Raw genomic sequence first — 12,612 nt, 5'->3', positions numbered from 1 at the left:
AAATAAATTAATGGCTCTGTACAATGAAGATTGCTTATAGATGTCTTATATTGCTAACTCATTCCTAAATTGCTAACTACAATTAAATAATAAATATTGGATCATAAAATCAATGCACAAGATCATTCATTCATGAATATCAATATAATACACATAAAAAATCAATTATGAATATTAATGACAATTAACCAAAAGTTAGTTATAGCTAACTATAAAAAAATATCTATAAATTTTAAATGATTATAACTATCTTAATTTAAATTATTTTTTACACAACTTATATCAATTTAAAGATAATTTTATAAGGATTCTAACGAGATCTCACTTGCATATGTTCCGATGTCAAAATCTGAATTATTTTTTTGAATTTTCGTATTTTTGAAATAACAGTTCAATGTTGTGTTGATATATTCAATGAATAGTATTGATATGTTTAATACACTATATTGATATTTTGGTCCACAACCCTAATTTTGATAGTTTTCCTATCTTTTTAAATTTAAATATTAATAAAACGAAATTACACATGACAATTTATAGACCACTAAATTTCTATAAATCTTATGGTTTGAAATTAGTTGTAGTTAGCGATTAGGCCATCCGCAATGGGCGGACAATGGCACGCCCGATGGCACGCATCGTCCGCGCCATTCATCGTCCGCCCCCACTGTGGGTGTGTGGCATAGGCCGCGGACGATAGTCGCGGCCTATGCTTCGGGCGCGACTTAAACCGCGGACGATGGCCATATTGTGAAGGCCGCGGACTATAGACGCGGCCTATGCTCCATTGCGGACGTCGCGGACGATGGTCGCGGACGATGACCATCGTCCGCGACATCGTCCGCCCCATTGTGAAGGCCGCGGACGATGGCACGCGGTTTCATTTTTTTTATAAATCTCGTTTCTCATTCAGTTGTGCATACGAACATATCGACTATCTCTCAACATCCAACGAAAATGAATCCCGGCGAAGACACCAATAGTTCTAGTTCGTCTGATTCCGGTCGTTCAATTGACGAAGCATTAGATGCAGCCGTTGAAGAGGCCATGGCGGCATGCTATTCGCAAATGCAGCGCGAGAAGGCGGCGGCTGAGCAAGTCCATCGTCCTATTCGACATAGGACGTATGTCCGACGCAACCACGAGGAAGCTCACAGGCGTCTGGTTGAAGACTATTTTGCCGAACAACCATGTTAGGGCCCGACTGTGTTCCGCCGCCGGTTTCGAATGTCGAGGTACCTTTTTCTCAGCATTGTTCGTACATTGTCTTCACGTGAAGAATACTTCACGTTTCGGGAGGACGGCATCGGGAAACCCGGCCTTAACCCGATAGAGGGTTATCGTTAGGTTTCGATGAGGTTTTATCTAGGCAGGCCTCAATGCGCAACCAATAGGAGCATGCGCAGCTCATGAGCAACATGATTGAAGAAGTGTGGGCTCGTAACCGCCGTCGCTGAGTTTGCGTTTTTTATTATCTCGCATTGTAATGTATTAATTTTTATTAAATGAATGAAGTTTTTAAAATTCGTATTTTAAATGTATTTTAGTTTTTTTTTTAATTCTTATGTATTTTGTAAATATTACAAAATTGATGATGTGGCGCGCCATAGGGCGCGCCTTAGGGCGCCCCACTGCAGGTGGAGAAGGAGGAGGATAAAAATGCTGACGTGGCGCGCCATAGGGCGCGCCTTAGGGCGCCCCACTGCTGATGGTCTTAGAGATTGAATTAACAATTGATCACTCCCCCACTAATAAGGAGTAGTAATTAAGATAAAAAGATGTGTAAATATTTATGATGGGTAGATAGTTAATTGTGAAAAAGAGTACGATGTTATATTTTTGGCAATACCAGTGACTGTTATTTTCTTATTTAAAGTATTTAGAAAATATTAGGACATTAAAATTAGTGTTTTGGAAAATATAATAATTGAACATGAAAATAGAAGTATGCAAAACAAACAAATCAATTCGTTAAGATTTCCTAAACCTTTTTCAGCAAAGATAAGTTTTTTTTCTCAAAATTCATGCACTTGCACTCAATTAAGAAGTTGAGCTGTATAATTTCGTTCCAGCCTTATTTTTTGCAAAAATATTTCCCATTTCTGGGTAATCTCCAAATTCCTTGTGTCATGAGTGGCAAGTCAAGATTCATGAGATTCTGTCTGTGAAAATTTAAGAACTACTCATATTTCCTCTTTCCACAACTGTTATTAATTATTCTTGAATTTAAAACACAAATTTGTTGTGCACAGAATAGCTTGGATCGATCCGTGGCGCCATGGCGGGAGACGATAACTACACGAAAGATGGCACGGTCGACTACAAGGGTAGGCCGGCTAACCGGAAGAAAACGGGAACATGGAGGGCCTGCCCCTTTATAGTTGGTAAGGTAGAGATAGAGATTGATATTTTGTTGATAGATTCTTCTTGATTATATAGCATTTATGAGAGAGAGAGGTGTGTTATGATTTTGTTTAAAATCTCCATTGATTCTTCTTGGTTAGCAATGGTGTGAAAGAGAGAGAGAACTTGTTTGATAATCTCTCTTGATTGATTCTTCTTGGTTAGCATTCTTGAGAGAGAGGTGTGATGATTTTGTTGAAACTCTCCCTTGGTTCAACTTGGTTTGGATTCATATGAGATAGCATTTTGTTATAATCTCCTCTGATTTTTAATTCTTTTACGTGCCAATGAATATATATTCAAAGGTTGTGCCACGCTAGACTCTAATTTGAGACTTTTGGCCTCATACACTCCCTTGGTTTTTCTTAGTTAGGGGTTAGCATTCATGAGAGAGGGAGTTGTGATAATTTTGTTGAAAATCTCCCTTGATTGATTCTTCATTTTTAGCATCATTTGAGAGAGTGGGAGGGGGAAAGATGTATGGTAATTTTGTTGAAAATATACCTTGATTTTTTGTTTTTGCATAGAGGGTTGGCATTCATGAGGGAGAGAGAACTTGTCTCATAATTTTGTTGAAAATCTCTCTTTATTACTGGTAATTAAGCATTCATGAGAGAGAGAGAAGTGTGTTAATTTGATGCAAAATTTATGCTGTTACTGGTGGTGCAGGAAATGAATGTTGTGAGAGATTAGCCTACTATGGAATGAGCAGCAATCTCTTCCTCTATTTCACCAACCAACTCAATGAACACAACGCCGCAGCCTCCAAAAACCTTTCTAATTGGTCGGAAACTTGCTACGTCATGCCGTTGGTCGGAGCGTTCCTAGCCGATTCGTATCTCGGCCGATACTGGACCATCGCCACTTTCTCCATCACCTACGTCATCGTAAGTCACCGCTGATGATAGTGAAATACAATACGAGATAGTCTGAGTGTTTATTTGAACTAATCACATATTTTTATTAGGGAATGACACTTTTGACCCTATCTGCCTCGGTCCGCGGACTAAAGCCCACGTGCCAGAAGAAAGACAAGTGCCATGCCACATGGTCGCAAACTGCGGTCTGCTTCGTGGCATTGTACCTGGTGGCACTGGGGACCGGCGGGATCAAGCCGTGTGTGTCGTCGTACGGTGCAGATCAATTTGACGACGCTGATGAAGAGGAGAAACTTCACAAGGGCTCGTTCTTCAATTGGTTCTATTTATCAATCAATATCGGCGCGTTGACTACAGGAACACTCCTTGTTTGGGTACAATTGAATGTCGGTTGGGGGTTAGGGTTCGGTATTCCAACCGTGGCGATGGGAGGCGCCGTTGTGTTATTCTTCTCCGGTACCCGATTGTACCGGTACCAAAAGCCCGGCAGCAACCCCCTAACACGTATGTGCCAGGTGGTGGTGGCTGCCGTGAGGAAACGTAATGTTCGATTGCCCGATGACACATCTCTTCTCTACGAGACATCCGATGCGGACTCGGTCATAGTAGGTAGCCGAAAACTTGAGCACACCAACGAGTTACGGTACGCGTTTTAACATAAATTTTCAAGTCGAATCGGACCCGACAATGTAAAAACAATTTACAGGATTTTGAATTATAGATGGTAAAAACATTTTTTAACAAAAAATTGACCTGGTCATGATACTATTGTACTCCTCTGTCCCTTAAATTGTCACATTTTTTGGCACAAATTTTAAGAAATGTAATAGAAAGTGGTTGAAAAAGATAGCTGAGAGCGAGTCATACTTTTATATACTCCCTCCGTCCCACATAATTTGACCCAGTTTTCCATTTTGAATCGTCCCACATAATTTGACTCATTTCACTTTTACCATTTTTGGTAGTGGACCCCACATTCCACTAACTCATTCCTACTCACATTTAATTATAAAACTAATATATAAAAGTGGGACCCACATTCCACTAACTTTTTCAACTCACTTTTCATTACATTTCTTAAAACTCGTGCCCGGTCAAAGTGTCCCAAATTATGTGGGACGGAAGGAGTATTAGTTTATAATATAATGTGAGTTGAAAGAGTTAGTGGAATATTGGGACCACTACAAAAAATGGTAAAAAAGTGAAACATGATATAGTTCGTGGAACGGACGGAAATGGAAAAATGTGACAAAATTTAGGAGACTTAGGGAGTATATAACAAATTCTCACAAAATACCTAGATAAATTGATGATTTTAAAAGAAATTTTTGTTTGGTAAGATATGGAGTACAAAACTTGGATGTCTTTTGCAGTTACTTTGACAAGGCAGCGGTGGAGATCGAATCCGACCACGTCAGAGACTCCACAAACCCATGGAGTCTCTGCACGGTGACGCAAGTGGAGGAGCTGAAGGGAATATTCCGTCTGCTCCCCGTATGCGCCACCGGAATAATGTTCAGCACCGTGTACGAGCAGATGGGCAACCTCTTCGTCCTCCAAGCCGTCTACATGGACCCGAAGCTCACCCAGCGCTTCGCCATCCCGGAGGCCTCCCTCTCCATCTTCGACACCCTCAGCGTCATCTTCTGGGTCCCCGTCTACGACCGCCTCATCGTCCCGGCCGCCCGCCGCCTGACCGGCTGCCCCACCGGGATCACCCAGCTCCAGCGCATCGGCTTCGGCCTCTTCGTCTCCGCCTTCTCCATGGTCGCCGCGGCCGTCCTCGAGGTCTACCGCCTCCGGGCAGTGGTGCGCCATGGCCCGGGGACGGTGTCGGTATTCTGGCAGGTGCCGCAGTACTTCATCATCGGGTGCGCGGAGGTGTTCGCGAACATCGGGCAGATGGAGTTCTTCTACGGGCAGGCGCCGGACTCCATGCGGAGCCTGTGCGCGGCGCTGTCGCTCGGCACCACCGCGCTCGGGAGCTACCTGGGCGCGGCGCTGGTGGAGGCCGCGACGGTGGCCAGCGCGAGGGGTGGGGCCTCCTGGTGGATACCGGATGACTTGAACCGTGGGAATTTGCATTATTTCTTCTTGCTCTTGGCTCTATTGAGTGCGGTGAATTTGGTGGTGTTTGTTTTTGTTGCTAGGAGGTATACTTGCAAGAAAGTAGTGTGATGATGTAAGAGATGAAAATTGAAATTAATGTTTTGGTTTAATATTTACTTCTAATAGCTAGTGAGACACGAACATATCACAAATAATGAAGAAATTAAAATATGTAAGATTTGAAAGAAAGCTGCGGAAGCCATGAACACACACACTGGAGATATGTTTGGAGAGTTCTCTCAAATCGGTATTTTTTATTACTTCAAATGTTAACCAGATGCAATACATATATACTACATTCAAACGACCTAAAACATTGTACTAATCTACTTTAACAAACTCTGCAAGACATGTTTTGTCACGCCCGCATTTCCTAAGGATAGGAAGTACGGTGGACCGCGACTAGGGGGGGAAAAAGAAGCGGGGAAGAAAGGGGGGGTAACAAGAATATTTGACCCAAAACATTTAATAAAAGGAAATTCAATTCAAAACAAAATACTGTGACGACATTCTTGAGTTAAAGTATTCAGAGTTTTAAATGAAAACATCGTGACGGTTTACAAGCAGCGGAAAAGACCCAAAGACAGATGATGCCGGGTATGACGACACGACACCATCCAAAAGATAAAAACACACTTTGGCTTTAACTGCTCAACATCCGTCCTCCCCATCGCCGCTCAACCTGCACATTAAGAAAACAACATGCAGGGCTGAGTACTTAATGCACTCAGTGGACACACGCCAAAAACAAAGTTTGTCATGCCATAACAGTGTAACATTGGGGTTTTGAGTATAATGAAAATAACCCAAGTACACAAAACACATTTCATAAATTCGACTGCGCAGTCATTTTCCGATATTGCCACCCTTATTCCCTCAATCATACACTATCTGATCCAAACCATGACAAGGGGCGTGGCCACACCCCAGGTCATCTAGACCGGCCAACTTGCTCTCAGATGGCACCCAGTCTCGTGTACACTAGCCTGAGGGTTCGCAGCCCAACAGACCCGAATTCGATTAAACATATGTGGTAAACCACTTCAGATAGGTTTCAAAACAAAACAATCGGCAAGACAAACTGTTCACCTCCATAAACATTTCCGGAACAAAGTCCGTATTTAAAGATAACCCACATAAAAGTAGGGTAGAAAAGCCCACCTCGATTGCTTAGCTTTTAAAACAGTTCCCTTCAACCACACTTTCCTCGAAAAAGATCACCCTTTTGAAAGATAAATAATATCATGATTAGAGTCAGAAGAGACGAGACTTTAAACGACAATGCATGATTCCTACGTGGACGACTTCAACATCTAGCACGTTACACGTACATACACCTAACAACATATTACATAACAAACACACAAAGCCACACGCTCAAAACACACCCCGCACGCAAACGACGTACCCAAAACGCGCACACGACACACGAACACAGCACTCCAAGTCCTGGCATACCCTTACTGTGCAACGGCTCACTTGGCTCGGAAAAGGTTCGGAAAAAGCTCGGAAAAAGGATCGGCGTCTCGGCCTGGCTCGGTGTCTCGGCCGCCTGGCTCGGCACCTCGGCCGACCGTCTCGGCCGCCTGGCTCGGCACCTCGGCCGACCATCTCGGCCGCCTGGCTCGGCACCTCGGCCGACCGTCTCGGCCGCCTGGCTCGGCACCTCGGCCGACCGTCTCGGCCGCCTGGCTCGGCACCTCGGCCGACCGTCTCGGCCGCCTGGCTCGGCACCTCGGCCGACCGTCTCGGCCGCCTGGCTCGGCACCTCGGCCGACCGTCTCGGCCGCCTGGCTCGGCACCTCGGCCGCCTGTCTCGGCACAGCTCGGCACCTGTCTCGGCACAGCTCGGCACTTGTCTCGGCACAGCTCGGCACCTGTCTCGGCACAGCTCGGCACCTCGGCCGACCATCTCGGCCGTCCGGCTCGGCACCTCGGCCGACCGTCTCGGCCGCCTGTTCGGCACCTCGGCCGACCATCTCGGCCGTCCGGCTCGGCACCTCGACCGACCGTCTCGGCCGCCTGCTCGGCACCTCGGCATCTTATGCTCGGCACCTCGGCCGTCTGTTCGGCACCTCGGCCATCTGTTCGGCACCTCGGCCGCTGGTTCCGTGTACACTCACTTCCCTTCAACTTCCGATTCTCAAACCCTATACGACATTCCCACCACGCATTCTACGTCCCAAAACACACCCAAACACCTGGGATCATCCCTTCAAAATTTCCCACCAGCCTGCCCTAGGCCGGACCCTAGATCTCTCGGCCAACCCACACAAAACCCTTGAGCCAAACACAGATTTCTCCGAGCCATCTCTTGGCCAAACACACCCACATTCAACACAAAAACATAACACTCAGAAACCCAACCATTGCACATGAAAACATCACCCAGAACACACCACACGCAGAACTGCGCAGTTTACTTGCAAAAATCATAATAAATTCATACGACATCCCAAGAGGCTGAAAATTACACACCACACAGAAGACACACCAAAGTTTATACAGTTAAAAAATCGTACCAAAAGGAGGTCGTTTGCTCAGTCAAAAAGGGGTCGGAACCCACTGTCAGTTATCACCGAAAACATGTTCAACACAAGCACATAGCCACAAATCCTACTCAACATCTAACCCATCCAAAAACGTCCTATATGCATGAGTTTTCGAATTAAACAAGAGTTAGGGGTTACCTTCCCCGGATGGTTCAAACGAAACGCAAAAGCTTTACTTCCTTTTCCGACCCCGATTCACGACGAAGGAGGGTATCACCTTGAGGAATTCAAGACGATGATGAGAGGGAGTGAATGAAAAAGATGAGAACCGAGAGGGAGAAGGAGAGAGGGAGCTTACCGGTGTTGAGAGCAATTGCAAGAGAGAAAGGAAAGAAAACGATGTGGGGAGAGATTGGAAAGGGAAAGATGTATCGGTTAAGAGGGAGTGGGGGAGGTTGAGAAATTAGTGGGGAGGGGGGTGAGAAACCGAGAGAGAGAGAGAAAGAGAGAGAGATTTAATTTTAATTAGGATTTTTAAAAACATGGCTTAATTAATTATTTAATTACATTTAATTTGCCTAGGTAGAAAATACCACATCCACAACAATCAAATAAACACAAAATATTTTCCACACCAAATTTTAAACACAAAAACATAGAAAAGAATTTCATCCTTAATTAAAAGAATAAAATTCCACAAATTTTCGGGTATTACATTCCTCCCACCTTAACAAAAATTTCGTCCCGAAATTTGTTAGATCACTCAAACAGCTCTGGAAACTTCTCTCTCATCTTATCTTCTGATTCCCATGTTGCTTCTTCGATTCCATGATTCCTCCACCGTACTTTCACCGAAGCGATTGACTTATTCCTCAATTCTTGCACTCTCCGATCCACAATGGCCTCGGGCTTCTCCTCATAGCTTAGATCGGGATTTAGGACCATCATTTCTTCTTGGTGAACGATGTGTGTGGGGTCGTACACATACTTCCTCAATTGTGACACATGGAAAACGTTGTGCACATTTCCGAAGCTTGGTGGTAGGGCCAATCTGTATGCTACCACGCCGACTCTATCCAAAATCTCGTATGGACCGATAAATCGGGGTCTCAGCTTTCCCCTCACTCCAAAACGAGTTATTCCCTTAGAAGGGGAAACTTTCAGAAAGACCTTTTCCCCGACCTCGAACTGTAACTCGGTCCTTCGAACATCCGCATAAGATTTCTGTCGATCTTGTGCCTCCTTGATCCTCCCACGGATTTGTCGGACAATCTCTATCATTTCTTCTACAGAGTCTGGCCCGAGAATTCTTCTCTCACCCACTTCATCCCAATAAAGTGGCGATCTACACTTCTTTCCATACAAGGCCTCATATGGGGCCATCTTGATAGTCGCCTGGTAACTATTATTGTAAGCGAACTCTACCAGGGGCAACACTTCTTCCCAACCTACGCCTCGATCTAGCACCACGGCTCGCAGCATATCCTCTAAGGCTTGAATTGTTCTCTCCGACTGCCCGTCGGTTTGTGGGTGGAAAGCTGTACTGAAATTCAACTTAGTCCCCAACTCGTGCTGCAGGCTTGTCCAAAATCTAGAAGTGAATTTAGCATCACGATCAGATGTGATTGTCGCTGGAACTCCATGCAAGCGTATAATTTCCCGTACATATACCTTAGCCAACTGATCGGATCCATAAGTGGCACGAACCGGCACAAAATGGGCAGATTTGGTGAGGCGATCTATAATCACCCAAATCACCGTGTTCCCTCGCTGGGATTTTGGCAGTCCTACCACAAAGTCCATTGCAATATGTTCCCACTTCCATTCCGGAATCTCGAGGGGTTGCAATTTCCCATAGGGCCGTTGGTGTAGCGCCTTTACTTGTTGACATGCTAGGCATCTCTCCACAAATACCGCAACATGCTTTTTCATACCGTTCCACCAAAACTGTCTTTTCAAATCTTGATACATTTTGGTGCTCCCTGGATGAGCAGCGTATGGGGTTTCATGTGCTTCTCTCATAATTTCCATCCTCAGGCCTTCATCCTTAGGCACACACAACCTTCCCTTGTAGGTGAGACCGTTATCCGCTGCCTCACGGAAACTTCCGGGTTCACCCGTCCTCACTTCTGAGCGAAACTTTTCTAGTAACGTATCTCGCCGTTGAGCTTCCACAATTCTGGCTCTTAAGTCGGGTTCCATCACCAACGTGGCTACTATCCCTTCCACAGTCTCGGGCATTCTCACTACTTCCAACCGCATCTTACTGAACTCTTGGATTAAACTCTCCTCGATAGTAAGAAAGGTGGCCAGCTGAGATTGAGACTTCCTACTAAGAGCATCGGCCACTACGTTTGCTTTTCCCGGATGGTAATTTATACCACAATCGTAGTCCTTTACCAACTCGAGCCACCTACGTTGGCGCATATTCAGCTCCTTTTGCTCAAAGAAGTACTTTAGACTCTTATGGTCCGTGTATATCTCACAACGGACTCCATAAAGATGATGTCTCCAGATCTTCAAAGCATGTACCACAGCTGCCAGTTCCAAGTCATGCGTCGGATAATTCAGTTCATGGGGCTTCAATTGTCTCGATGCATATGCAATCACTTTCCCCTTCTGCATAAGCACACATCCCAGTCCCACCTTCGACGCATCCGTATATACCGCATAGTCAGTCTCTGGCTCCGGCACAGCTAGGATTGGTGCGGTGGTCAATTTCTCCTTCAACAACTGAAAGCTCGCCTCACATTCTGGCGTCCAAATCATCTTGACTCCCTTTTTCAGTTGTTGCGTCATTGGCCTTGCTATCTTCGAGAATCCCTCGATGAATCTTCGATAATAGCCCGCCAGTCCTAAAAAGCTTCGGATTTCGTTTTGTGTAGAAGGTGACTTCCACTCCTGCACCGCTTCTACCTTGGCCGGATCTACACGAATTCCATCTGAAGTTACTACATGTCCAAGAAAATTTACTTCCTTGAGCCAAAACTCGCATTTACTGAACTTGGCATATAGTTTCTCGTCCCTTAGAGTTGCTAGGACGGTTCTCAAGTGCTCTTTGTGCTCCTCCTCGTTCTTTGAGTAAACAAGCACGTCATCGATGAAAACCAGGACAAACCGATCCAGAAATGGATGGAACACGCGGTTCATAAGGTCCATGAACACTGCCGGGGCGTTCGTCAGTCCAAAAGGCATTACAACGAACTCATAATGACCATATCTTGTTCGAAAAGCTGTCTTGGGTACATCTTCTCGCCGAACCCTCAGCTGATGGTACCCAGACCTCAAATCCATCTTAGAGAAGACTCCTGCCCCTCGAAGTTGGTCAAACAAGTCGTCTATCCTTGGTAGTGGATACTTGTTCTTCAGCGTTAGTTTGTTTAGCTCCCGGTAGTCAATGCACATCCTCATCGTTCCATCCTTCTTCTTTACGAACAACACTGGTGCTCCCCATGGTGACACGCTAGGTCTAATGAATCCCAATTCCAATAGCTCTTGCAGTTGCACCTTAAGCTCCTCCAACTCTTTTGGTGCCATTCTATAAGGTGCTTTGGATATTGGTGCCGATCCGGGCTCCAGATCGATCGTGAATTCTACCTGTCTGTCGGGTGGGGGTCCTGGCAACGCATCGGGGAAGACGTCGGGATATTCACTCACTATCGCCACATCTTCTATCTTCCTGTCTTTCTTCTCCTCCCCATTCAAATAAACAAGGTACGCTGGACATCCCTTCCTCATCATTGTAGTGGCTTGCAGCGCAGAGATAATGGACTTGCGTCGGCTCATTGGGACTCCGTGAAACCTCATCGGCTCTTTTCCGGGGGTTTCAAACGAAATTTTCCTTTCTCTACAATGAAGGGTAACGTGGTTCTCCGCTAACCAATCCATACCCAAGATTATGTCTACGCTACCCATCGTCATTACTTGCAAATTATAAGCCACTAAACTGAGTTCACCTATTCCAAAGTTCACACATGCACAAGATCGGGATATATCTATAGCCCCGCCTACCGGTGAGGTCACACTCATAGTGGGTTCGGTCTTAACAGTAGGTAATTCCAAAGTATCCACACAAGACGTTGATATAAAAGAATGCGACGCACCCGTATCAAACAAGACAACTATAGGCATATTGAGAAGTGTGCCCATACCTGCCAAGTTTCCTTGCTCAAAGGTTTCTTTCCCGTTTGCCGGCTGTTTCCCCTTCAAGGCGTAGGCCCTTGCTTGCGATGGTAATCCTTGGCGGCGTTGTTGCGGTGGAGGTGCAGGTAGTGCCTGGGATTGTGGACGGAAACCTAGCTGGTTCTGTCTCGTTCCCGTTCCCATGTGCTTGTTTGGGCAATTTCGGATGTAGTGGCCACTCCCACCACAGTTGAAGCACCTAGGGTCTCGACACTCCCCGGCGTGATACTTGAAGCACCTTCCACATTGAGGGTTCCTCGGCGGAAAGTTTGCCCTCGGTTGGAAAGTATTCTGTCTCCCGCCATTGTAGGGTGGGTTCCTCATGTGTTGTGGCCTCTTACCACCATACTGAGCCTGGTCACCATCCCACCTCCGCTTCTCTTGGCGGCCCGGCTGAGCTTGTAGAGGTGTCGCGTTTGTTGTTGCCACAACTCTTGGCTTAGGGAGTGCATCTTCCACGTCCAGTGCACAAGTCAAGATCTCCGAGTAGGAGAGTTCTCCTCGACAGGCCAATGCGGCCTTTATCTCATCTCTGAGCCCGGCCCGGA

The 12,612-nt window shown here is 45.8% G+C and overlaps 1 protein-coding gene across 1 annotated transcript; it reads left to right on the top strand.

Moving 5' to 3' along the window:
* Window positions 1-2,278: 2,278 nt before the first annotated feature.
* On the top strand, window positions 2,279-11,531 carry LOC121786364 (protein NRT1/ PTR FAMILY 8.2-like; the record flags this gene model as incomplete). Its single annotated transcript, XM_042184980.1, has 5 exons — window positions 2,279-2,384; window positions 3,073-3,290; window positions 3,371-3,924; window positions 4,655-5,450; window positions 11,520-11,531. Coding segments are annotated over exons 1-5 (1,686 nt in total), but the record flags the coding sequence as incomplete, so codon positions are not given.
* Window positions 11,532-12,612: the final 1,081 nt, after the last annotated feature.

The sequence above is a fragment of the Salvia splendens genome, chromosome 22, assembly GCF_004379255.2.
Source record: "Salvia splendens isolate huo1 chromosome 22, SspV2, whole genome shotgun sequence".
NCBI classification, from domain to species: domain Eukaryota; kingdom Viridiplantae; phylum Streptophyta; class Magnoliopsida; order Lamiales; family Lamiaceae; genus Salvia; species Salvia splendens.
The sequence above is the reverse complement of the archived record's forward strand: the minus strand, read 5'-3'. Positions and strand labels throughout refer to the sequence as shown.